Source organism: Capricornis sumatraensis, chromosome 4, assembly GCF_032405125.1.
Source record: "Capricornis sumatraensis isolate serow.1 chromosome 4, serow.2, whole genome shotgun sequence".
Taxonomy (NCBI): Eukaryota; Metazoa; Chordata; class Mammalia; order Artiodactyla; family Bovidae; genus Capricornis; species Capricornis sumatraensis.
Genome location: NC_091072.1, coordinates 63,110,777 through 63,138,746, shown reverse-complemented (window position 1 = coordinate 63,138,746; position 27,970 = coordinate 63,110,777). Strand labels below are relative to the sequence as shown.

The window sequence follows — 27,970 nt, the reverse complement described above, 5'->3', positions numbered from 1 at the left end:
TAAGGATATCTTTCTTTCTCATTTGCAGGACATCAAGGGCTTCAAACATTGTGATCATTTTCCTTTAACGTCCAAGGGAAACCCTGAACAACACTGCATGACCCCTTTTGGGGTAATGCAGAAAAGCAGGAATGTCATTTTCATAAATAAATAAAAACATGCCGTTAGTTCAGTTCAGTTGCTCAGTCGTGTCTAACTCTGCGACCCCCTGGACTGCAGTATGCCAGGCTTCTCTGTCCATCAACAACTCCCAGAGCTTGCTCAAACTCATGTCCATCTAGTCGATGATGCCATCCAACCATCTTATCCTCTGTCATCCCCTTCTCCTCCTGCCTTCAATCTTTCCCAGCATCAGGGTCTTTCAGGGTCTTTTCCAAGGAGTCAGTTCTTCGCATCAGGTGGACAAAGTATTGGAGTCTCAGCTTCAGCATCAGTCCTTCCAATGAATATTCAGGACTGATTTCCTTTAGGACTGAATGGTTTGATCTCCTTGCAGTCTAAGGGACTCTCGAGAGTCTTCAACACCACAGTTCAAAAGCGTCACTTCTTCAGCGCTCAGCTTTCTTTATAGTCCAAGTCTCACATCTATATATGACTACTAGAAAAACCATAGCTTTGACTAGATGGACCTTTGTGGGCAAAGTAATGTCTCTGCTTTTTAATATGCTGTCTAGTTTGGTCATAGCTTTTCTTCCAAGGAGCAAGTGCCTTTTAATTTCATGGCTGCAATCACCGTCTGCAGTTATTTTGAAGCCCCCCAAAATAAAGTCTGATACTGTTTCCACTGTTTCCCCATCTATTTGCCATGAAGTGATAGGACCAGATGTCATGATCTTAGTGTTCTGAATGCTGAATTTTAAGCCAACTTCTTCACTCTCCTCTTTCACTTTCATCAAGTGGCTCTTTAGTTCTTCTTCGCTTTCTGTCATAGGGTGGTGTCATCTGCATATCTGAGGTTATTGATATTTCTCCCGGCAATCTTGATTCCAGCTTGTGCTTCATCTAGCCCATGTTTCTCATGATGTACTCTGCATATAAGTTAAATAATCAGGGTGACAGTATACAGCCTTGACGTACTCCTTTCCCAATTTGGAACCAGTCTGTTGTTCCATGTCCAGTTCTAACTATTGCTTCTTCACCTTCATAGAGATTTCTTAGGAGGCACAATAAAGGACAGAAATGGTATGGGCCTCACAGAAGCAAAAGATATTAAGAAGTGGCAAGAATACACAGAAAAACTATACAAAAAAGAACTTTATGACCTAAATAATCATGATGGTGTGATCACTCACCTAGAGCCAGACAGCCTGGAATGCGAAGTCAAGTAGGCCTTAGGAAGTATCACTATGAACACAGCTAGTGGAGGTGATGGAATTCCAGTTGAGCTATTTCAAATCCTAAAACATGATGCTGTGAAAGTGCTACACTCAATTTGCCAGCAAATTTGCAAAACTCAGCAGTGGCCACAGGACTGGGAAAGGTCAGTTTTCATTCCAATCCCAAAGAAAAGCAATGCCAAAGAATGTTCAAACTACCACACAGTTGCACTCATCTCACATGCTAGCAAAGTAATGCTGAAAATTCTCCAATCCATGCTTCAGTAATACATGAACTGTGAACTTCCAGATGTTCAAGCTGGATTTAGAAAAGGCAGAGGAATCAGAGATCAAATTCCCAACATCCACTGGATCATTGAAAAAAGCAAGAGAGTTTCAGAAAACCATCTACTTCTGCTGTATTGACTATGCCAAAGCCTTTGACTGTGTGGATCACAACAAACGGTGAAAAATTCTTTAAGAGATGGGAATACCAGACCACCTCACCTGCCTCCTGAGGAAAAAAAAAAAAACCATTATACTAACAAATTAAATGGTGGTCAACTTACATGCAGTGAAAATTTTGAAGAAAATGCATTCTTAGATCTGAGAGAACTCTGAGCTCTTTGCAGCTACAGTTCACTCTTAGGAGCTGAACTGAGTCCCCTCAAAATATTATATATGGTGAAGCCTTAATCCCCAATACCTAGAAAGTGACTGTATTTGGAAAGGGCCTGTAAAGAGGTGACTCGTTAAAATGAGGGCAATAGGGTGGACCCCTGACTGCTGTCCTTATAATGTGCTCAGTCACTCAGTCATGTCAAACTCTTTGTGACCCTATGGACTGTAGCCCACCGATATCCTCTGTTCATGGGATTCTCCAGGCAAGAATACTGGAGCAGACTGCCATACCCTCCTCCAGGGGATCTTGCCAACCCAGGGATCGTACCCACATCTCCTGCATTCCCTGCACTGCTTGCAGGTGGATTCTTTACCCACTGAGCCACCTGGGAAGCCAGTCCTTATAATAAGGAGAGTTTTGGACACACAAAGAGAAGACCAGGGCACAAATGCAGAGAAGGACAACCATGGGAGGACACAGCAAGAGGTAATCACCTGCAGGGAGGAGAGCAGTTTCAGAAGAACCAACCCCACTGACACTGTGATCATGGACTTTCAGCCTCCAGAACTGTAAGGAAATTACATTTCTCTGGTGTAAGCTACCCAGTCAGTAGCAGTTCCTTATGGCAGCCTAGTGAACTAACATAGCCACTCAATCTACTATTTAAATGCATGAACAGAATTAGATATCTCTCAATATTTTCCTAAATATTTTATCAAGTGTTTTCTATCCAAAAACTTCAAATAAAATTTTGAGAAGTCTATCTTTTGTAAAGTTTCATTTGTTGCTGTTCAGTTGCTCAGTCACGTTCAACTCTTTGTGACCCAGTGGACTGCAGCACGCCAGGCTTCCCTGTCATTCACTGTCTCCTAGAGTTTGCTCAAACTCATGTCCATTGAGTCCATGATGCCATCCAACGATCTCATCCTCTGTTGTCCCCTTCTCCTCCTGCCCTAAATCTTTCCCAGCATCAGGGTCTTTTCCAATGAATCCATTTGTTTCTCTAAATATGCCTCCTACGCTTGTGCTACTCAGGCACCTATGTTTAAGGTCCTTTGTGATCCTTTTTAAAAAGACAGTTCTAAGTGTATTCAAAACATGTTATTACCACAGTTCCCTAGGAAAAGCACAAATATGGTTTAAGATGAGAAGTTTAATTATGAAATGAACCTATGTTTAAATAGCCTTTTGGTTTTAATTGATCTTTAAAAAAAAAAAAATGAACAAAGTGCAGCGTTAGGATCAGAGCATTTGATACTTGAGTTAATAGCCACAAGAGACTTAAGCACTCCTCTGTGTGACTATAAATGCATTTATCTTTCTACACAAGGATGGAACAGCTACTGTATAGTCATTATTTAAGCATAAGCTGACAGGGGAAACAACAACAACAATGAACACCTTTGATTCATTTTAAAAAGGAAAAGTATATTCATAGTCTTTTAAAAAATAGAATGTGCAAGTATTTGTGTTTACTTGTGTGAGTTTATTTGTTTGTGTCTGTATATTTGTATTAACACATTAATTAATAGAATAAACCATTTATGAACTCTGTGTCCTAGGATAAATTCCTAAATCTAAAACACTGTTCCCTCATCAAAAAAATCGGTGAATAAAGTGCAGTTTCTGAAGGATTGACCTGAGAGGATTGAATAAGAAAACATGGCTGCATTCTCCCTCTGTGATGGCCCACACGTTGTCTGTGGAGTGTGCTTCTGTTTGTATCTGAATAAATCCACTTCTTACCTATCACTTTGTCTCTCATTGAATTCTTTCTGCAATGAGATAACTTCATTAGGTCCTGAAACCAGGTACTGTGGGTTTTGGCTGGGTTTGAGTCTAAACCACGTGGGTTCAAGTCCCAAGCAGGGTTTTGGCTGGGTTTGAGTCCCAGCCACGTGGGTTCAAGTCCCAAACTGGGTATTGGCTGGATTCAAGTCCCAGTACAGGGTTTCGAGTCCCAATCTGTGTTCAACGGTTTCAGCTGGTGACCACGAAGGGATGATGATAAGGTAAGAAAAGGTTTAAAGTCAGATCTTGGTCCTAAAGAGGTCCCTGGGATACATGAGCCAGGTATACTGAGGAAATGCTCTGCTGTTGGCTGCTCATTTGTGACTGGCAGGTCAATTTTGAATATTTATGCACGTCCAACAGCAGGTCTAGGACAGAATTATGCTGTTTTATTTGAGGTTTTTTCTCCTACATTTGTTTGTTCTTGTTCATTTCTGCTGTTTCTTCTGCTAACCCCAAAAGATTGCTTTTATTCCCCTCCCTCTGATCCTTACAAGTGTTGACCCTTTATTCCCAACTTAGAGTTAAACCACTCCAGCTCATCATCAACACCATTGGGGACGTCTTCGTGCCATTTCCTTGCGACAGATTTTGGGTACTAACAACTGGTTGGGGGACCCCCTTCAAAGGGATAGCATCTAAAATCATAAGTGCAAATCTTGACCAAATTGTATGGTAGATTCTGACTTAAGGGTAAAATTTTTTAATAGAATGGGAATTAGAGACATCATCTCTGGTTTGGATCTGAAATGGGCCAGGTGGCATCAATCCCAACCAATACCCCTTGGGTCTAATCCTCCAAGATTGGGAAAGATTCAGACTACTGGGATTAAAACCAATGAAATTTGTTAGTCTGTGTAAGCATGTTTGGCCACAATATGAGCTAGGATCACAAGAAAAGTAGCCACTAAATGAGTCCCTGAGTTATGATACTATATTGCAGCTAGATTTACATTGTAGAAGAAAATTTAAATGGAGTGAGCTTCCATATGTTTGAATTTTCATGGCCTTGTATTTAGACCTTAGATCCACAAGGGATTTAAGACGTGTGTAGCTCTGAGGGATAATTCTAGTGAGGACAAAAAGATCTTTTAGCTGATTTACATTAACAGTTCAGTTCAGTTCAGTCGCTCAGTCATGTCCGACTCTTTGCGACCCCATGAATCGCAGCACGCCAGGCCTCCCTGTCCATCACCATCTCCCAGAGTTCACACAGATTCATGTCCATCGAGTCCGTGATGCCATCCAGCCATCTCATCCTCTGTCGTCCTCTTCTCCTCCTGCCCACAATCCCTCCCAGCATCAAAGTCTTTTCCAATGAGTCAACCCTTCACATGAGGTGGCCAAGTACTGGAGTTTCAGCTTTAGCATCATTCCTTCCAAAGAAATCCCAGGGCTGATCTCCTTCAGAATGGACTGGTTGGATCTCCTTGCGGTCCAAGGGACTCTCAAGAGTCTTCTCCAACACCACAGTTCAAAAGCATCAATTCTTCGGTGCTCAGCCTTCTTCACAGTCCAACTCTCACATCCATACATGACTACTGGAAAAACCATAGCCTTGACTAGATGGACCTTAGTTGGCAAAGTAATGTCTCTGCTTTTGAATATGCTATCTAGGTTGGTCATAACTTTTCTTCCAAGGAGTAAGCATCTTTTAATTTCATGGCTGCAGTCACCATCTGCAATGATTTTGGAGCCCAAAAAGATAAAGTCTGCCACTGTTTCCACTGTTTCCCCATCTATTTCCCATGAAGTGATGGGACCAGATGCCATGATCTTCGTTTTCTGAATGCTGAGCTTTAGGCCAACTTTTTCAGTCTCCTCTTTCACTTTCATCAAGAGGCTTTTTAGTTCCTCTTCACTTTCTGTCATCTGAATATCTGAGGTTATTGATATTTCTCCTGGCAATCTTGATTCCAGCTTGTGTTTCTTCCAGTCCAGCATTTCTCATGATGTACTCTGCATAGAAGTTAAATAAGCAGGGTGACAATAGAAAGCCTTGACATACTCCTTTTCCTATTTGGAACCAGTCTGTTGTTCCATGTCCAGTTCTAACTGTTGCTTCCTGACATGCATACAGATTTCTCAAGAGGCAGGTCAGGTGGTCTGGTATTCCCATCTCTCTCAGAATTTTCCACAGTTTATTGTGATCCATGCAGTCAAAGGCTTTGGCATAGTCAATAAAGCAGAAATAGATGTTTTTCTGGAACTCTCTTGCTTTTCCCATGATTCAGCGGATGTTGGCAATTTGATCTCTGGTTCCTCTGCCTTCTCTAAAACCAGCTTGAACATCAGGGATTTCACAGTTCACATACTGCTGAAGCCTGGCTTGGAGAATTTTGAGCATTCGTTTACTAGCATGTGAGATGAGTGCAATTGTGTGGCAGTTTGAGCATTCTTTGGCATTGCCTTTCTTTTGAATTGGAATGAAAACTGATATTTTCCAGTCCTAAGGCCACTGCTGAGTTTTCCAAATTTGCTGGCATATTGAGTGCAGCACTTTCACAGCATCATGTTTTAGGATTTGAAACAGCTCAACTGGAATGCCATCACCTCCACTAGCTTTGTTCATAGTGATGCTTTCCAAGGCCCACTTGACTTCACATTCCAGGATGTCTGGCTCTAGATGAGTGATCACATCATTGTTATTATTCAGGTCATGAAGATCTTTTTTGTACAGTTCTTCTGTGTATTCTAGCCACCTCTTCTTAATATCTTCTGCTTCTGTTAGGTCCATACCATTTCTGTCCTTTATTGAGCCCATCTTTGCATGAAATGTTCCCTTGGCATCTCTAATTTTCTTGAAGGGATCTCTAGTCTTTCCCATTCTGTTCTTTTCCTCTATTTCTTTTCATTGATCGTTGAAGAAGGCTTTCTTGTCTCTTCTTGCTATTCTTTGGAACTCTGCATTGAAATGCTTATATCTTTCCTTTTCTCCTTTGCTTTTCGCTTCTCTTTTCACTTCTTTTCTTTTCACAGCTATTTGTAAGGCCTCCCCAGACAGCCATTTTGCTTTTTTGCATTTCTTTTCCATGGGGATGGTCTTGATCCCTGTCTCCTGTACAATGTCATGAACCTCATTCCATAGTTCATCAGGCACTCTATCTATCAGATCTAGGCCCTTAAATCTATTTCTCACTTCCACTGTATAATCATAAGGGATTTGACTTAGGGCATACCTGAATGGTCTAGTGGTTTCCCTACTTTCTTCAATTTAAGTCTGAATTTGGTAATAAGGAGTTCATGATCTGAGCCACAGTCAGCTCCTGGTCTTGTTTTTGTTGACGGTATAGAGCTTCTCCATCTTTGGCTGCAAAGAATATAATCAGTCTGATTTCGGTGTTGACCATCTGGTGATGTCCATGTGTCGAGCCTTCTCTTGTGTTGTTGGAAGAGGTTGTTTGCTATGACCAGTGCATTTTCTTGGCAAAACTCTATTAGTCTTTGCCCCGCTTCATTCTGCATTCCAAGGCCAAATTTGCCTGTTATTCCAGGTGTTTCTTGACTTCCTACTTTTGCATTCCAGTCTCCTATAATGAAAAGGACATCTTTTTTGGGTGTTAGTTCTAAAAGGTCTTGTAGGTCTTCATAGAACCCTTCAACTTCAGCTTCTTCAGTGTTACTGGTTGGGACATAGACTTGGATAACTGTGATATTGAATGGTTTGCCTTGGAGACGAACAGAGATCATTCTGTCATTTTTGAGACTGCATCCAAGTACTGCATTTTGGACTCTTCTGTTGACCATGATGGCTACTCCATTTCTTCTGAGGGATTCCTGGCCACAGTAGTAGATATAATGGTCATCTGAGTTAAATTCACCCATTCCAGTCCATTTTAGTTCACTGATTCCTAGAATGTCGACGTTTACTCTTGCCATCTCTTGTTTGAGCATTTCCAATTTGCCTTGATTCATGGACCTGACATTCCAGGTTCCTATGCAATATTGCTCTTTATAGCATTGGACCTTGCTTCTATCACCAGTCACATCCCCAACTGGGTATTGTTTTTGCTTTGGCTCCGTCCCTTCAATATTTCAGAGTTATTTCTCCACCGATCTCCAGTAGCATATTGGGCACCTACTGCCATTCCCTTCTCCAGTGGACCACATACTATCAGCTCTCTCTACCATGACCTGCCCGTCTTGGGTTGCCCCATGGGCATGGCTTAGCTTCATTGAGTTAGACAAGTCTGTGGTCCTAGTGTGATTAGATTGACTAGTTTTCTGTGAGTATGGTTTCAGACAGCTATTCCTCACCTACTGGGAGGAACCATTGCCCCAGAGGGAAGACACAGCTAAGGATGGAAAAGTGACCCCACCCATATTCAGGAACCTCTTCTTTGTACCCTGAGTTACCCAAGGGGCTCATCCTTAGCTCAGCTAGCACTGTCAAAGATCTAAGTCACCAACCAACTGCCCTTACAGTTTTGCCTCTGAGAGAAGTTCCTGATGGAAATCGAGAAACAATAAAAGTCTATGTACCTTTCTTAATATCTGATCTAAGTATGGCAGAGGACAAGTTGGGAAGTTTTTCTGAGGATCCTGAACGTTTTACAAAAGAATTTACGCTACTAGTGAGTGAGATCTTTTGATCTCACCTGGGAGGACTTACAGATTTTACTATCCTATTACTGCACCCTTGAGGAAAACCAGGGTATAATACTGGCAGCCTGAGCCAGACAGGACCATGCAGTGCACCAACTGAGGACTGACACTGTCCCTTAGGCAAACCCACAATGGAATTACCAGCTGAATTCTATTGATACAGATAGACAGGATCGTATGATTAACTGTTTAATAGAGGGTATGAAGAAATTTACAGTAAAGCCTGTTAATTATGAAAAGGTGAAAGAGGTCCAACAGGGACAGGATGAAAATCGTGCAGTTTTCCAAAGGAGATTAGTGGAGGCTTTTAGAAAGTATACAAATGTGGTTCCCTCCTCCTCTGAGGGATGGGCGCTTTCAGCTATGCATTTCATAGCCCAGTCTGCCCCAGACATCAGGCACAAAATTCAGAAAGCAAATGCTGGTCCTCAGACTCCAATGAATGATTTAATCCAGTTGGCTCATTTGGTTTTCAATAATCAGGATATGGCTGAAAAGGCTGAACGCACCCACAGAAATATACAAGAGACCCAAATGATTGCAATCGCTTTGTCTGCTCAAAGACCACCAATCTGGTCCTGATAGACCACAAGGCTCATGGGTACTCATACAAGGCCAGTATACCCTGTGTAGACAAAAGGGGCAATGGGGGAAGGACTGTGGTCAATGTGTCCTTTGCAGGCAGCCAGGGTGTTGGCAGAGGGAATGCCCCAGATGCCAGAGACTGACAGGGGCCTCTCAGCCATTGATGGTTTTGCAATCAGAGGACTGACAGGACCCAAGGCCAAAAGTGGCTCTGCCTGGAGATAGCGTCTACATAACTAATGTCCAGCCTCGGGTGATCATTGATGTGGCTGGCTGCTTGGTAAAATTTCTTATAGACACTGGGACAACCTTTTCAGTCTTAACTCAAAGGATTGTAAACCTTCGTGATCATAAGAAATATGTAATGGAGTTGTCAGGGAAGAAACAGGGACACAATTTTCTGGAGCCTGTTTTGTGCAATGCTAATGGTCAGTTGTTTTTACATTCTTTTCTGGTTGTGCCTGATTGCCCCATCCCTTTAATGGGAAGAGATTTATTAACGAAGTTAGGAGTCACTCTATTTCTGGAAGGGCAAAGGAACCACCCTCATTGCCAAATGATTTTAACAGAAAACAGAAAGGGACAGGTTGAATCTGAAGTTGAGATAGAAGACTTACTAGGCCCTGGAATGTGGAATTCCGAGGTCCCAGGTCTGGCCAAAGATGTCCAGCTAATGGTTACTATACGAGATTCCCAAGAAATAGCTGTTGTTCACTATAGGGGACATCAGTCTCAGATTCTCAGGTCTGAAATTGGAAAGGGAAATCACCGAGTTGACCAAGAAGCAAAGAAAGCAGCTTACATACCAACAGATAGTTGGTAAAACACAGGTAGTTTTAAAAGTCTTAGGCTCTGATAGAGGAAATGCAACAACCTTGCTATACCAAGGAAAAAAGTAGGGCGTTAGTAAGTCAAAGCAATAGTATATGTTAGGTAAAAATATTATGATTCCACAACCTCAACAATGGAAAGTAATCAAGGCTTTATATAAAGCTGATTAGGATTTTCTAAGATTGGATAAAAGTTAGTTGAGTAAATGGATTTTGTTAGAAATGGGCTAAGACAAGACTGGATTTGGTTTCTCTCTCAAAGGATTCTTGAAATGCTACTTTTGACAAACAAATTGAGCTGAGTTTCCTTACCTGTAAGTGATTTATATTTGCTTTTGAGATCTTTATAACTTCGGATAGGGAATAAGTTTTGTCTCCCTGTGACTTATAATTTATCTGAATAAAAACTAACTTTGGGATGTTTTAGAGGACTCCTGAGGAATCTCAGAGAGAAATATTTAACTAGGGTTATTTGGTATGTTATGTTAAATGTGATAATTTGTAATTCTGGTTGTAACCAAACTTTATCTTACACTGTAATCAGGTATTTGACCATGACTTTTGTCATTTATAGATATTTCTGTATACTGGTGCTGGTACCAAATGCTTCATCATCAAAAACATACGTAAGAAGACTAAGAAACCAGTTACAACAGTTCTACATCAAGAAGATGGCTATGTAGGGATTTCAGCTCATGCAGACTAAAACAAGGAGCTTCCCTGCCCTTGGGGCTCCTAGATCAGGTATCCAGAGATTTTTACTCCTTGATAGGCAGGGAGATGTCTCTACTCAGCCTGGAAGCAATTACAGAAGATGGCCCTTCTGCTTTCCAGAAGAATATAGGAGTAAAATCTCTGTGCGGGGAATGCAACAGGAGGGAAAGGGGCAGGGCACAACTTTTGAAAGAATGACATAGCCCAAGCACATAATATAAACCGATTAGAATCAGATGGGACCAAGATGACAGACCAGACTAGATTCTGATCCTTAATCAGCAAGTGAAATGACACACCCAGAAGTGCCATGACAGCTCCAGGTCAGCTCAGTTCAGTCACTCAGTCATGTCCAACTCTTCGCGACCCCGTGGACTGCAACACACCAGGCATCCCTGTACATCACCAAATCCCAAAGCTTACTCAAACTCATGTCCATCGAGTCAGTGATGGCATTCAAACATCTCATCCTCTGTCATCCCCTTCTGTCATCTGCATTCAATCATTCCCAGCATCAGGGTCTTTTCAAATGAGTCAGTTCTTCAAATCAGGTGACCAAGTATTGGAGATTCAGCTTCAACATCAGTCCTTCCAATGAACACTCAGGACTGAGCTCCTTTAGGATGGACTGGCTTAATCTCCTGACAGTCTAAGAGACTCAAGAGTCTTCTCAAACACCACAGTTCAAAAGCATCAATTCTTTGGCACTCAGCTTTCTTTATAGTCCAACTCTCACATCCTTACATGACTACTGGAAAAACCAAAGCTTTGACTAGCTGGACCTTTGTTGGCAAAGTAATGTCTCTGCTTTTTAATATGCTTCCTAGGTTGGTCATAACTTTTCTTCCAAGGAGCAAACATCTTTTAATTTCAAGCATTCTGTAATTTCATCTTTTAATTTCACCATCTGCAGTGATTTTGGAGCCCAAGAAAATAAAGTCTGTCACTGTTTCCATTGTTTCTCCACCTATTTACCATGAAGTGATAGGACTGGATGCCATGATGTTAGTTTTCTGAATGTTGAATTTTAAGTCAACTTTTTCACTCTCCTTTTTCACTTTCATCAAGAGGCTCTTTAGTTCTTCACTTTCTGCCATAAGGGTGGTGTCATCTGCATATCTGAGGTTATTGACATTTCTCCTGGCAATCTTGATTCCAGCTTGTGCTTCAGCCAGCCTGGCATTTTGCATGATGTACTCTGCATAGAAGTTAAATAAGCAGGATGACAGTATACAGCCTTGATGTACTCCTTTCCCAGTTTGGAACCAGTCTGTTGTTCCATGTCCAACTGTTGCTTCTTGACCTGCACACAGATTTCTCAGAAGGCAGGTCAGGTGGTCTGGTATTCCCATCTCTGGAAGAATTTTCGACAGTTTGCTGTGATCCACACAGTCAAAGGCTTTGGCATAGTCAATAAAACAGAAGTAGATGTTTTTCTGGAACTCTCTCGCTTTTTTGATGATCCAATGGATGTCGGCAATTTGATCTCTGGCTCCTCTGCCTTTTCTAAATCCAGCTTGAACATCTGGAAGTTCACGGTTCACATACTGCTGAAGCCTGGCTTGGAGAATTTTGAGCATTACTTTGCTAGCATGTGAGATGAGTGTAATTGTCCAGTAGTTTGAACATTCTTTGGCATTGCCTTTCTTTGGGATTGGAATGAAAACTGACCTTTTCCAGTCCTGTGGCCACTGCTGAGTTTTGCAAATTTGCTGGCAAATTGAGTGCAGCACTTTCACAGCATCATGTTTTAAGATTTGAAATAGCTCAACTGAAATTCCATCACCTCCACTTGCTTTATTCTTAGTGATGCATCCTAAGGCCCACTTGACTTCACATTCCAGGATGTCTGGCTCTAGGTGAGTGATCACACCATCATGGTTATATGGGTCATTAAAGTCTTTTTTGTTAAGTTCTTTTGTGTATTCTTGTCACCTCTTAATATATTTTGCTTCTATTAGGTCCTTACCATTTCTGTCCTTTATCATGCCCATCTTTGCATGAAATGTTCCCTTGGTATTTCTAATTTTCTTGAAGAGATCTCTACTCTTTTCCTATCTATTGTTTTCCTCTATTTCTTTTCATTGATCACTGAGGAAGGTTTTCTTATCTCTCCTTGCTATTCTTTGAACTCTGCATTCAAATGGATATATCTTTCCATTTCTCCTTCATCTTTCACTTCTTTTCTTTTCAAAGCTATCTGTAAGGCCTCCTCACACAACCATTTTGCATTTCTTTTTCATGGGGATGGTCTTGATCTCTGCCTCCTGTATAATGTCAGGAACCTCTGTCCATAGTTCTTCAGGGACTCTATCAGATCTAATCCCTTGAATCTATTTGTCACTTCCACTGTATAATCATAAGGGATTTGATTTAGGTCATACCTGAATGGTCTAGTGGTTTTCCCTACTTTCTTCAATTTAAGTCTGAATTTGGTAATAAGGAGTTCATGATCTGAGCCACAGTCAGCTCCTGGTCATGTTTTTGATGACTGTATAGAGCTTCTCCATCTTTGGCTACAAAGAATAAAATCAATATGATTTCAGTATTGACCATCTGGTGATATCCATGTGTAGCGTCTTCTCTTGTGTTGTTGGAAGAGGGTGTTTGCTATGACCAGTGCATTCTCTTGGCAAAACTCTATTAGTCTTTGCCCTGCTTCATTCTGTACTCCAAGGCCAAATCTGCCTATTACTCCAGGTGTTTCTTGACTTCCTACTTTTGCATTCCAGTCCCCTATAATGAAAAGGACATCTTTTTTGGTTGTTAATTCTAGAAGGTCTTGTAGGTCTTCATAGAACCGTTCAACTTCAACTTCTTCAGCCTTACTGGTTGGGGCATAGACTTGGATTACTCTGATACTGAATGGTTTGCCTTGGAAAAAACAGAGATCATTCTGTCGTTTTTGAGATTACATCCAAGTACTGCATTTTGGAGTCTTTTGTTGACTGTGATGGCTACTTCATTTCTTCTAATGGGTTCTTCCACAGTAGTAGATATAATGGTCATCTGAGTTAAATTCACCCATTCCAGTCCATTTTAGTTCGTTGATTCCTAGAATGTCAATGTTCACTCTTCCCATCTCCTGTTTGACCGCTTCCAATTTGCCTTGATTCATGGACCTAACATTCCAGTTTCTTATGCAATATTGCTCTTCATAGCATCAGACTTTACTTCCATCACCAGTCACATCCACAACTGGGTGTTGTTTTTGCTTTGGCTCTGTCTCTTCATTCTTTCTCCACTGATCTCCAGTAGCATATTGGGCACCTACCGATCTGGGGAGTTCATCTTTCAGTGCCCTATCTTTTTGCCTTTTCATACTGTTCATGAGGTTCTCAAGGCAAGAATACTCAAGTGGTTCACCATTCCCTTTCCCAGTGGACAACATTTTGTCAGAACTCTCCACCATGACCCATCTGTCTTGGGTGGCCCTATAGTTTCATTGAGTTAGACAAGGCTGTGGTCCATGTGATCAGATTGGTTAGTTTTCTGTGATTGTCCTTTTCTTTCTGTCTGCCCTCTGATGGAGAAGGATAAGAGGTTTATGGAAGCTTCCTGATGGGAGAGACTGACTGAGGGGGAAACTGGGTTCTGTTCTGATGGGCATGCTCAGTAAATCTTTAAACCAATTTTCTACTGATAGGTGGAGCTGTGTTCCCTCCCTGTTAGTTGTCCTGAGGCCAAACTGTGGTGGAGGTAATGAAGATAATGGCGACCTCCTTCAAAAGGTCCCATGCACACACTGCTGCACACAGTGCCTCCAACCCTGCAGCAGGCCACCACTGACCCACGCCTCCATCGGAGACTCCTGGACAGTCACGGGCAAGTCTGGGTCAGCCTCTTGTGGGGTCACTGCTCCTTTCTCCTGGGTCCTGGTATGCACAGGATTTTGTTTATGCCTTCCAAGAGGTGGCTCTGTGGTGGGGTAATGGTGACCTCTCCCAAGAGGGCTTATGCCATATCCAGGTCTACTGCACCCAGAGCCTCTGCCTCTGCAGCAGTCCACTGCTGACCTGTACCTCCGCAGGAGACACGCAAACACAGTTATGTCTCATTTTCTGTGGGGTCTCTGGGTTCCCAGTTCAGTTCAGTCACTCAGTCACGTCCAACTTTTTGCTATCCCATGGACTGCAGCACTCCAGGCTTCTCTGTCCATCACCAGCTCCCGGAGTTTACCCAAACTCATGTCCATTGAGTTGGTGATGCCATCCAAACATCTCATCTTCTGTCATCCCCTTCTCCTCCTGTCCTCTCTATTTCCTAGCATCAGGGTCTTTTCAAATGAGTCAGCTCTTCACCATCAGGTAGCCAAAGGATTGGAGTTTCGGCTTTAACATCAGTCCTTCCAATGAACACTCAGGACTGATCTCCTTTAGGATGGACTGGTTGGATCTCCTTGCAGTCCAAGGGACTCTCAAGAGTCTTCTCCAACATCACAGTTCAAAAGCATCAATTCTTCAGCGCTCAGCCTTTTTCACAGTCCAACTCTCACATCCATACATGACTACTGGAAAAACCATAGCCTTGACTAGATGGACCTTTGTTGGCAAAATAATGTCTCTGCTTTTTAATATGCTGTCTAGGTTGGTCATAACTTGTCTTCAAAGGAGTAAGCGTCTTTTAATTTCATGGCTGCAGTCACCAGCTGCAGTCATTTTGGAGCCCCCAAAAATAACATCAGCCACTGTTTCCACTGTTTCCCCATCTCTTTCCCATGAAGTGACGGGGCCAGATGCCATGATCTTAGTTTTCTGAAGTTTGAGTTTTAAGCCAACTTTTTCACTCTCCTTTTTCACTTTCATCAAGAGGCTCTGTAGTTCTTCTCTACTTTCTGCCATGAGGGTGGTGTCATCTGCATATCTGAGGTTACTCTGGGTTCCCAAGTCACTGTTAAAAGACCAAGGAATGGGCAGTGGCCCAAATCCTGGTAATCTCTGCCCTTTCTCAAAAATAGCTGGACTAATCCTCCCACTCATTAGCATATGAAATTACCCAGCCTAAAAAACTGACCACACCATATTTCACCACTGCACTCTCCCTCTGCGATGGCCCACACGCTGCCTGTGGAGTGTGCGTCTCTCTGTGTCTGAATAAATCCACTTCTTACCAATCAAAAAAAGAAAAGAAAACATATGCAATACCCTTGGCAAAGTGGCTGATACAAATTAAGAGATCAATAAAAGTTAGCAACTAAAATTTTACTACCGTAAAGCTGAATTCCTCAAGGACAAGGACCTGTGTTATCTCAGGGCCAGAATCATGCCCTAGAGAATAGGTTCTCTTTGAGTATTGTAGGTTGAATTAAATTGCCAGTTGAACTGAACCAATATATATATTATATTTTATATATACCTTTATACATTTTTTATTTCTTTTACTTTCTAAAAGTATTTTATTATTGCAAAGAAAAAATTTATTAAGTATTTAAGCAGTTAACTGAGGATAATAAACTATTTTAAGTAATCTAAGTTAGTTTGGACTTGATTCTTACAAACCCAATGCTTTTAAACTCTATGTAGTCGGTAACCATGTTTGATAAGAAGACTTCGGTTTCAAAGAAATTTTAATCATTTTGTTAGTATTCCAATTGCTTTATTCATCAAAATATTTTTTTCTTTGCTATTTCAAGTTGAGGAATTTGATTTCTGATCTTAAAAACTTTGATCTTTTTTCCCAAAGAAAGGCAAAACATTTTGCTATTTCAGCTTTCAAGGGTCTAAAATCAGTTCAAGTCTCAAAGCTGATAGTGGCACAGATCCATTCAATTTAGTAAAGTGTGCTCTCTGTTTCTCTCTAAATGTTACAGAGAATTCATCATCATTTTTCCATTTAAAAAAATGAAATGATAAGCCAAGGGGATCAACACATCATGAACTCATTAGAGGAAAGCCTATCTTGATTTCTTACTTCTTGCTCTTACAATTTATCCCAAGATTTCTTGAAAGTTATACCAGAAAAACAAGACAGTGAGAATGTTTTATGATGGAAAGATTGTTTGCCGGGACAGAATTCAGGAATCGAGATTCCAGCCTTGATCCTACTAAATCACACCATTTCTGCAGAATACCACTAAATTTCTCTGGATCTCAGCTTTCTTTTCTGGAAAATAGAGAGTATGATGTATATGTCCTTCTCCACAAGGACGAAAGTAGTGAACACAGTTTAAATATGGGAAAATTTTTTCTCCTATATTGTCTGTTATGGCATATATTTTTCCCTATGAAAACAAGTATTGAGTGAGCCAATCCCATCAATAGATCTAATGTGGATTTAACAATGTACTCCAAACATTTACTGCATCCCAGCTGTGTATCATTTATTGCCTGCTTCTATGAACTAGGAGCTGGGCAGTTCTGAATATTCATTGGAAGGACTGATGCTGAAGCTCCACACTTTGGCCACCTGATGTGAAGAACTAACTCATTAGAAAAGATCCTGATGCTGGGAAAGATTGAAGGCAGAAGGAGAAGGGGATGACAGAGGATGAGATGGCTGGATGGCATCACTGACTCTATGAACATGAATTTGAGTAAGCTCCGGAAGTCAGTGATGGACAGGGAAGCCTGTCATGTTGCAGTCCATGGAGTCACAAAGAGTTGGAAATGACTGAGTAACTGAACTGAACTGATGAACTATGAACTTGAAATGTATTACTCTAATCTTTAGAAGGCAACTACTAGGTAGTCATTTTATTCTAACTTGACAGAGAAAAAAACCATCAAGAGAGTCAGTCCTATATATTTCATCCACCTGTGCAGGAAAAGTTCTAGATTGGAGCCAGGAAACATGACTATTCCCATTTTACAGATGGAGTTTCTGAGGCTCAGGAAAATTGAGTTTCCCGAAGTCAAAAAGAAGGTTTATGATCTATATAGGGTTCAACACTTCTGGGTAATGAATACTGGGAGTTCCATTTAACCTATGGGGAAACTGAGACTCAGAGAGGTTTAAGAATCTGCCCTAAATTTCCCAGGCAGAAAGTACTAAAGCTAGGATTTTATCCCAGGTCTGTTGACCGCAAAGCTAATGTTCTTTTCATTACCACACAGTGTAAAAGGAAGGACATTAGATACAAAATATACTTCCTCTTTTTATATAACACACATTGTAAAATCAATCATTTTGCACTTTATAACCTCCTTGTTCATTTTTTTCCTCCATTGTTGGCTACAAAGCCTCTCTCTGCTCTTCTACCTGATTTAGCTGGTCTCCAGAAATCATATGTGTTCTGTTTCCTTTTCAGAGAAAAAGGCTTCTATAGCATCATACCTTCTGTTTTATTTTTTTTTTTAATCAATTCTGCTTATATTGCTAAGAGTTCAAGGATTATCTTCCTTAACAAAGCCACATCTCTGATGTATTTGATTTAGGAGAACAGCTTCAGCGTAAGGATGAATTGACAAAAACTCTTTATTGAAGTTCAAATAGGAAAACTTTGTACTACTGCAAATAATCAAGATTTTAGCCAACCTTTTTTGTTCACCATGTACTATGTTGTCGATATTCTCTAGTGAACCTTCTCCCTAGGAAGCCTTCCTTCCTCAAAATGCCTTCTTTAGGTTAGCTGTTGGCGCTTTAATACCTTTACTACTTTATTTCTGCTCAATGCAAACTTTTTAGTTTCTCTTTTTCCTAGTTAGCACCATTGGAAACCAGATGAAAGGCAACCTCTCACTTTGCACTGATAGTTGATCAAGATAAGCCCACAAACACAAAGGTTACAGAGATGATATTGTACAAGCTATACTAAGGTCAGGTATCCAGAAACCCGATAAGGTGGATTAAGGGAAAAATCAGCACAGATAATCTTAAACGTCCAATGTTTGCCCTGAAAAGCCTCAGTGCTAGCCTATTTCCTGTGCTCTACATAAAAGAACACTGCTTTGCTTTGGGGGCCCTTCATTGTCATGAAATCAGTCATTTGAATCAAAATCCTTAAGGACATTTTCCATGCTGAGAGTCTTGCTTTGAAAAGTGTCTAATTATCTCAGAGTCCTGATAGCTATCCAGCATGCCCTACACTTGACAAATTATTTTCTATCATTGGACCCCAGGAGAAAACTCTGCAAAGTAGATACTGTACTATCAGAAATATTTAAGTCACTTCGTAGCCCCTAAATATTTCTATGAACAAGGAAAAAATCATTAGAGGATGCAGTAAAACATCATGGTTAGAAGGATGGGCTTTTAAAGTCATTCAGGCACAGCTTAAATCCAAGACTGGCCACTTTCTACCTGTATGTCCTTGAGTAGTCACTTAACTGCTCTGTGGCTATAGATTCCTTATCTGTAAAACAGTTAATTATGCCCACCTCATAGTAGCAGTAGTTTAGTTGCTAAGTCATGTCCAACTCGAGTTAATTAGCTTGCTTCTCTTTCTCTAAATAATGACAATGATTAGCATCATCCTAACAGAGATGGTTTGCCAAAACCAAACAATAACTGTTGTGCAAGGAGTAAAGTGAGAATTATTGTACAGATTACTATAGAGGTTAACTAATGCAAAGTACATGGTAAGTACTCCATAAACCATTACGAACTGACTCAAGCCAATTCAATATGCACAACTCTTAGATTCTTTATGGTAGATTATGTGGCTACCAGATCCTGTTGAAAGCAAATCACAGACCAAATCGTGCCACACATATAGACCTTCTCCAGGGGATCTTCTCGACCCAGCAGTTGAACCTGGGTCTCCCAGATTGCAGGAAGCTTCTGAGCTACCAGGGAAGCCCCAATATAATGACAAATAGACATAAATCAGGTCACACCAGGTATTCTTTATAGCTTGATAAAGTTCCAGCTCTTAGTATAGTTAAGTGTTCCATAAACATCTCACATGAAATATTTACTCAAAACAAACACATCATTAGAAATTCTCTTACCCAATAGCTGGAACCAACCTGTTTAAGACTCAAATCTTAAGCATCATTTTTACTGCTAAAGCTTTCAGGCCTCCTTGAATTATTATACCCTGTTCATGATTATGCCTCTAGAGCAATTTTAGGCAGTGCACATATCCTGAAGAGCTTTAAGTTTACCAATGAGACTGTCTTCTTATATTAATGATATTGATCAATAAGCCAGCATTTTCACCTCTGAAAAATTATTTGCCATATAGTATGCAGTTTATGAATAATATAGAATATTCCTATTTCTAACATATTTGCCATCTATGAAATAAGCTTGATTTAGATAGCATAGAGATGGATGATAGAAGTGCATACAGTAGCATCTCACAGTGCATGGAACTTTTAGCTTGAAAGCTAGCTGGCCAGCCCTGGACTAAAATTCTTGAATAGGATGTTTTCAGCATGTGGAATGTATTCTCCATCAAATAACATACACACAGTACCAAGCTGCATATTTTTAAGGTAAATGAAAGATATCATAGCAAAAATCAATACAATTTAAGTGTGAATTCTTTATAAATGAAAAAGAAAATATATATTTAAAAATCAGTGATTATGACAATGATTATCTCATTTTTATCTACTGTCTCACCTTGGGTGCAGGCCTCAGAATAAAAGCTGGTAACAAGGATTTGCCATGGGAGCCTCCATAGTATGCAATAACAGATTTGAATGAAAAACACATTTTTTTTTAAGGAAGGTGGGTGAGGGTGGCTGGTGTATATGGCTAAGATGGCAATGGCTAGGGCTTACCAGCCATTCTAAGCTAGGATTTCTCAATTCTGAAAGCCATCTCTTCCCTCAAGGCCTTTGCAGACTAGGTTGAAAAGTGGTCAAGATCTGCATAACCTCTAAAGATGGGGTCATTGCAAATAGTTTCTAGCTGAGGGAAAACACAGACAATAAGGTACATTGTTAACAAAAGTCTTTTATCCAAACTTGATAAGTGGTCTGATGACGCTGGAGGGAGACAAGAAAAATCTGCTACTTGTCTAGGCAAGTTGCACATCCACTTAAAAAAAAGAAAATATCTACAATGCTTGTTTCAGACTTTGGAACCTACACTTGAGTCAAGTTTATTTGTTCTCTAGCTCCCTTAATGTCAAATTCTTTTCACCCACTACGTTCCAGAAGAAGAAAGAGGAAAGTTCCAAATACATGACAGCTTCTCTACCATTCCCTGTTTATAATTTTTAAAGGGAGATAACCAGGGGAGTCACATTACATTTCTTGATAGAGTTTTACCAAGTACTAGTACATTTGTCTATGTTTCTACACTGTTCACTAACTGTGCCATTCAAGAGTTGAATATAACAAACTTGTCAATTAGGAAATAAGCCATATACTAGCAACTTCTCATTTAAATGATACATTAGAGAACACATTTCAAAAGTATAATATAAAAAAGAACACTGCTACAGTTCGAGTCACACATCTCTTTTAAATCAGTTAAGTGAAGAGAATAACATCACTGACAAAAACAGCACCCTAAATTAATTTATCTAATACACACAAAAGTTATGGACATATATGGAAGTCATAATATCAAGGAAAATTCTGTAAAAATGTAGGATTATATAATGTTTTTTAAATGTCATGGAGAAGAGGGACTTATAGTAAAATATTAAAAGTTATAACAGCTCATGGTATTTGATTATCATATATATATATATATGGATACATATATATATGTGTATATAGAAATGCATATTCCCAGAGATACATACTAATTAGAAAATCAATTCTACCTTTTTCTCTAGAAATTCTTCTCTAAATAATCTTAAAATCATTATCTTATTAATAATCACTCTTTACTGTAAACAAGGTAGAATATTTACTCTTTGATCTGGATTTCTTGGAAGTAGTACTTCTGGACTAGCCAGAAAGTGTTTCTTAAGTCAATTCTGGAGACAAATGTTCTCTACTGCTAAGTCACTTCAGTCGTGTCTGACTCTGTGCAACCCTACAGACGGCAGCCCACTAGGCTCCCCCATCCCTGCGATTCTCCAGGCAAGAACACTGGAGTGGGTTGCCATTTCCTTCTCCAATGCATGAAAGTGAAAAGTGAAAGTGAAGGCGCTCAGTCGTGTCCAACTGTTAGCGACCCCATGGACTGAAGCCCACCAGGCTCCTCCACCCATGGGATTTTCCAGGCAAGAGTACTGGAGTGGGGTGCCATTGCCTTCTCCAAATGTTCTCTTCCTCATTCAAATAAGACTCTCTGTGGCCTCCATTCTTCATCTGTAGATGAACTGTGTAAACCACATTTTATCAAAATTCTTTTCTAGTTTTAAAACCTAGAAATAGTGAAATAACTGTTTCTGAAATCTTTAAGGATTAGAAAGACACAAAAACAGTTATATAAGTTGAAAGGAATAATTATACTTATTAAAAATAAAACTTTGAGTCAAAACATATTTGCTTACCTTTTAGTAAAAAGAAAGAAAAATCACATGAAACTATTATCAAGCCCCCATGTGCATATCCTCTTGCTTGAGTGTTCCCGTCAAATTCCCACAGCTCATTTTATTCTCTTGCTTAGCACATACTGAGAGTATCCTCCTCTCCTTCTCTGAATGAGGGCTCACGGATTACCAAATAACTTTCTCATTAATTGTAAGCCTAATGAATGTTATAAGGAGTGAGCAACCACTCTGCTTCTAAGAGGAAGTGTTATTTGAACCAGGATTTGAATGATGAAAAGGAGATTTCAGGCAGAAAATAGAGAAAAAGCTACTCCATGCAAAGGGAACAATGTGAGCACAGGAACAAAGGTGCCAAAGAGAAAATGTTGAGAAGTCCAATATGGCTAGTTGGAAGAAAGTGGCTAGTACAATTGATGAGTCGAGGGAGCTACAAACACGAATTGTGGCCAAATTGCCGGGAACCTCAGATTTTATTCTCTAGTTACGGAGAATCAGACTACATTTATAGGCTATGAGGTACTGTGCCTATATTATTACAGATGCTAATGTAATGTTGACAGTGAAGATGAAGTGGATGGGAAGAAGAAAAGACCAGAGACGGGATGACATTAGTTGAGTCTGTTCAAATAGTTTTAAATGAAATTCATGAGCTCTGAAGTGGGGTAGTGAGGATTGAAATGAATAACACATTTTAGAGTCGATTATTGGAGGTAATTAAAAATTATGTTATAATTACTGAAAGCATTAAAAATATTTGTCAAATGAATTCATTAATGAATAAATAAGTTAATTCTACAATTTTTTTTTCAGGAACATAATTATTCACTGTTTTTTTTTTTTTAAATTGGACCTGTGATTCATTTTCAGGTGCCTGTCAAGGGAAAAGAATGCTGACTACCAATGATTTAAGTATTTCCTATCCTTGGCAATATTTTCTAATCTGTATTCTATAATCAAGAAAAAATAAACTAATGAGTTTGATAGTATTCCCTAAATATAAGAACTGTTGGGTTTTCACAGAATACTCTGAACTGTTATCTTTCAGCATTTTTAAGGCTGGTCAAACCAGACATCAATAGGATAAAGAAAGCGTCACATTTTTGTAGCTTGTGGCAAATTCATAGGAAGAAGGTAACATTTCCAAGTAACTTTCAGTTCAGTTCAGTTCAGTCACTCAGTCGTGTCCGACTCTTTGCGACCCCGTGAATCGCAGCACACCAGGCCTCCCTGTCCATCACCATCTCCCGGAGTTCACTCAGACTCATGTCCATCGAATCTGTGATGCCATCCAGCCATCCCATCCTCGGTCATCCCCTTCTCCTCCGGCCCCCAATCCCTCCCAGCATCAGAGTCTTTTCCAATGAGTCAACTCTTCACATGAGGTGGCCAAAGTACTGGAGTTTCAGCTTCAGCATCATTCCTTCCAAAGAAATCCCAGGGCTGATCTCCTTCAGAATGGACTGATTGGATCTCCTTGCAGTTCAAGGGACTCTCAAGAGTCTTCTCCAACACCACAGTTCAAAAGCATCAATTCTTCAGCACTCAACCTTCTTCACAGTCCAACTCTCACATCCATACATGACCACTGGAAAAACCATAGCCTTGACTAGATGGACCTTAGTTGGCAAAGTAATGTCTCTGCTTTTGAATAGACTATCTAGGTTGGTCATAACTTTCCTTCCAAGGAGTAAGCGTCTTTTAATTTCATGGCTGCAGTCACCATCTGCAGTGATTTTGGAGCCCAAAAAAATAAAGTCTGACACTGTTTCCACTGTTTCCCCATCTATTTCCCATGAAGTGATGGGACCGGATGCCATGATCTTTGTTTTCTGAATGTTGAGCTTTAAGCCAACTTTTTCACTCTCCTCTTTCACTTTCACCAAGTAACTTTAGCAGGAAAATATTTCAGTGGATTCTGATTGGCCCATCTCAAGTGATATAGTCATACCTCACCAATCAGGGGATTGGCCAGGATTCTAAACCCAGGCCTCTAGTGAAGGGGGAAGGTGGGGAACAAAGGCTTGTGAATGACAATCCCTCCTGAAAGACTTTGAATCATCTTGTGTGATTTCTACAAAAGAAAGTGGGATGCTCGTAGCAGAGGAAGAAGAATAGGAGAGGTGCTGAGTAGGTAAAAAATCCTAACCATAGTCCACAGCCTGAATTAGATCATGCCTTTTTCACTTACTGGCTTCCCTGGTGGCTCAGAGGTTAAAGCATCTGCCTCCAATGCGGGAGACCTGGGTTCGATCCCTGGGTCGGGAAGATCCCCTGGAGAAGGAAATGGCAACCCACTTCAGTATTCTTGCCTGGAGAATCGCATGGACTGAGGAGCCTGGTGGGCTGCAGTCCATGGGGTCGCAAAGAGTCGGACATGACTGAGTGACCTGACTTTACTTTTCACTTACCAGTTGAGGAACTTGAATAAATTACTCAATCTTATTGGTCCTCAGTTTCCTTATTGATCAAACACAAAACTTATCTCCCTTACATGACTGTTGTGAGAAATTGGTGATATCATATAAGCTATGGGCCTTGTCCAATTACTGCCTCCTCTCTAGCATCAGCAAACTAATCAGAATAATATTTAAGAGATTCACTGTGTTCTGCTCGCTGCACTAAACACTGAAGGTAAAATAATGAGTGAGGATAGCCAGAGTGACTTTAATCATCACACAAACAAATGGGAAACTGCCTCTGTTTTATAAATGCTATAAAAGAGGGAATTCATACTTGAGTTTCTAGTAAAAGCGTGCATGTGTGCTAAGTCACTTCAGTCATGTCCAGCTCTTTGCGACCCCATGGACTATTGCCCACCAGGCTTCTCTGTCCATAGGATTCTCCAGGCAAGAATACTGGAGTGGGTTGCCACGCTCTCCTCCTCCAGGGTATTTTCCCAACCCAGGGATTGAATCTGCATCTCTAATGTCTCCTGGAAGGAGAGTTCTTTGCCAGTGGCGCTACCTGGGAAGCCCTTCTAATAAAAGACATGCATGCTCAGTTGCTTCAGTCATGCATGATCTTTGCAATCCTGTGGACTGTAGCCCACCAGACTCCTCTGTCCATGGGATTCTCCAGGCAAGAATACTGGAGTAGGTTGCCATGCCCTTTTCCAGGAGATCTTACTGATGCAGGAATTGAACCCAAGGCTCCTGTGTCTCCTGCATCACAGGCAGATTCTTTGCCCACTGAGCCACCTGAGACGCCCCTCTAATAAGAGCAGGCTGATCAAAGAGGCTGATCAGAGGTTGAGGAAGACCTGCTTGAAGAAGGGAATTTAGGGAATACTGAGTTGAGATCTAAAGAATAAGAAGGTATTTACTAGGCAAAGAGGAGTGAGTTGAGCAAAGTGGTCTAGGCAGAGGCAGAAGGAAGAATACCGAATAAGTACAGGCTCTGAGATAGGAGAGAATTCTGAGGAATATCAAATGGCTCTTGCCTCCGGGGTAGGAGCACAGCACTAACTGACTTTGGAGAGGCAGTGAGGAGCCAGACCTCAGAACGTTTAAACAGAGGAGGTTATGTGATCAAAGTGTTACGTCTAACAGAGGGCAACCCGAAGGGGAGAATGAACAAGAGATGTTTCGTATGCAGGCAAGACTTACCAGACTGACTTACTAAATTAAATCAATCTCTAAACAACATCAACAACAACAAATGTTAAAGCTCAAAAGAAAAAAAAAAAAAAAAAGAAGCTTTCCAACAATTAATCAAAAACAGCATGATGGACCAACTAGCACTGAATGCAAGTAAAGACTAGATAATCCTGGACAGACTTTCTTCCCAATGTATCAAATGTTGAACTCCCTGTACCCTATAACAGGAGCCTACTATTCTGCAAGAAAAAATTCCTGATGCCTCCTATCCATTTAGGGCATAGCCTTACCTCTTGTTCACTTTTAAGTAGCTCCTGGTTTTCTTCTGCTAAGGGGCTGGATGCTGGCTTTTGTCTTCTCTCAAAAGCCTACCCTGAAGAGAGATCTTAGTCTTTCTGACCCACTTCTGACCTCCTGATGAGCTTGTCCACAGTCTTTGATTTGTATGCTGGCTCTTCTAATCACTTTGATATCTTCTTTCTTGTTGTTGTTGTTCAATCACTCAGTCACGCCCGACTCTTCTGGACTCCATGGACTGCAGCACGCCAGCCCTGCCTGTCTTTCACTATCTCCTGGAGTTTGCCCAAGTTCGCATCCACTGCATCGGTGAGGCCATCTGGCCATCTCATCCTCTGACGCCCTCTTTTCCTTCTGCTCTCAATCTTTCCCAGCATCAGGGTCTTTTCCAATGAGTCAGCTGTTTGCATCAAGTGACCAAAATACTGAAGCTTCAGCATCAGTCCTTCCAGTTCTCCAACACTCTGCCTTCTTTACAGTCCAGCTCTCAAAACTGTACGTGACCACTGCCTAGGGATGTCATAGCTTTCCTTCCAAGAAGCAATCATCCTCTAATTTCATGGCTGCAGTCACCATTAGAATTGTAGCATCGCATGAAGGTAACAACAGATACAGAGTTATCGGTGAGAAAGTCAGTCATGCTATTAAGCGAAAAAGCCATTGACTGTGGAGGTGGAAAAAGAAAACAGAACTGAGAGGGAGAAGAAAGGAAGAAGGGAGGAAGGGAGAGAAGAGAGTGAGTTATTCTAGGAGATGAGCATAGTGGGCCCTGAGATGAATTATCCAGTTGATTGGAAAGAAACTGGACTGAATTTCTGCTAGGTCTAAATCCTCTGGTTTCTTTAAACCTGTTCTAACCTATAGGCCATTTCCTCTTATTGGTTTCATAAAATTAGTATGATTAGATAGATGTTGGCCAAGCTTCAGTAATTCTACCATGATGATTTTTGTCAATATCTATCTTCCTTTATTACCAGTTTTATTTAATATTATAAATTAAACTTCTTTTAAATTGACCCTTATTTTTTTTTCCTAAAAAAGCAATCAACTTGGACTCATCTGTTTAATATGATATATATGTTATGTGTGTGTGTGTGTGTGTTAGTTGCTCAGAGGTGTCTGACTCTTGCTGACCCCATGGACAGTAGCCTGCTAGACTCCTCTGTCCATGGAATTCTCTAGGCAAGAATACTGGAGTGGGTTGCCATTCCTTTCTCCAAGGGATGTTCCTGACACAGGGGTCAAACCCAGGTCTCCTGTATTGCAGGCAGATTCTTTACCGTCTGAGCCACCAGGGAAACCCTATATATGTTATACATGTTAATACACAGTAAACATTTTAAAAATACGCATTTCAACAACTTTGATTTGATAAACAAAGATGTAGTATCTATAGTCACTTGGGGAGCCTTTACAATTATGCATGCCACACTGTTAAATCCCTGATTGGAGACAAGATAATAGAGCCTGCATAGAGTCCGAAATAGAATCAACCTTCCTCAAACTCATTTCCCTTTCCATTGGTCCATAATGATATATTTCAGAAGTGTAACTCCTTAGTGCGTAATATATATGCAACTCTTTAGAAGATTCTGGCAGACTAAAATTACTTCTAAAGGCTGGTTATATTAAGATTGGGTTGCCAGGGAGGAGTCGTTAGTTAAATGATTTCCTCTACGGTCCTATTTGTTTCTGTTTTCACACTTCCACTCTGTTTAAGATGGTTTTATAGCACTGTTTTGACTGAAAGTGAGTAATTATTTAAAACTCTGAACTTTGGCTGTGGTCTTTTTTCAAACACTTATTTTCATAACTATGGAGGAGACAGTCTCCTCGCCAGAGACCTGTGGCTGCTTGGAGTAAAGCACTTGATGAAGGATCACAGTGAAACAAACGCACATTTCCACTCCTTGTTCTCCCGGAACTTGTTCGCTGTTAAGTGTGGTGTGTGTTGAGTCACATCTGACTCTTTGTGACCCCCATGGACTGTAGCCCACCAGGCTTCTCTGTCAACGAGATTTTCCTGGCAAGAGTGGGTTGCCATTTCCTCCTCTGGGGGACCTTCCCAAACCAGGGATCGAACCCGTGTCTCCTGAGTCTCCTGCACTGTGGGCAGATTTTTTTTTTTTACCGATGAGCCACCAGGGAAGCTCCCTTGAGTGTGGCAGATAGAATAATGCCTGTACCTGCTGCCCCCTCAACCCCTACCAAGATATCAATGTTCTAATCTCTGGAACCTGTGAATATGCTATGCTAAATGGCAAAGGAGAATT

General features: G+C 40.7%; 1 protein-coding gene across 1 annotated transcript in view; it reads left to right on the top strand.

The window, feature by feature from the left end:
* The first annotated feature begins 3,939 nt into the window (after positions 1–3,939).
* The window catches only part of KITLG (KIT ligand), a 117,584-nt gene continuing 93,553 nt past the window's right edge, over positions 3,940–27,970 (top strand). The window contains exons 1-2 of the mRNA XM_068971408.1: positions 3,940–3,950; positions 4,252–4,324. Of these exons, the coding sequence (XP_068827509.1) occupies positions 3,940–3,950; positions 4,252–4,324 (84 nt within the window). The remainder of the gene's footprint in view (positions 3,951–4,251; positions 4,325–27,970) is intronic.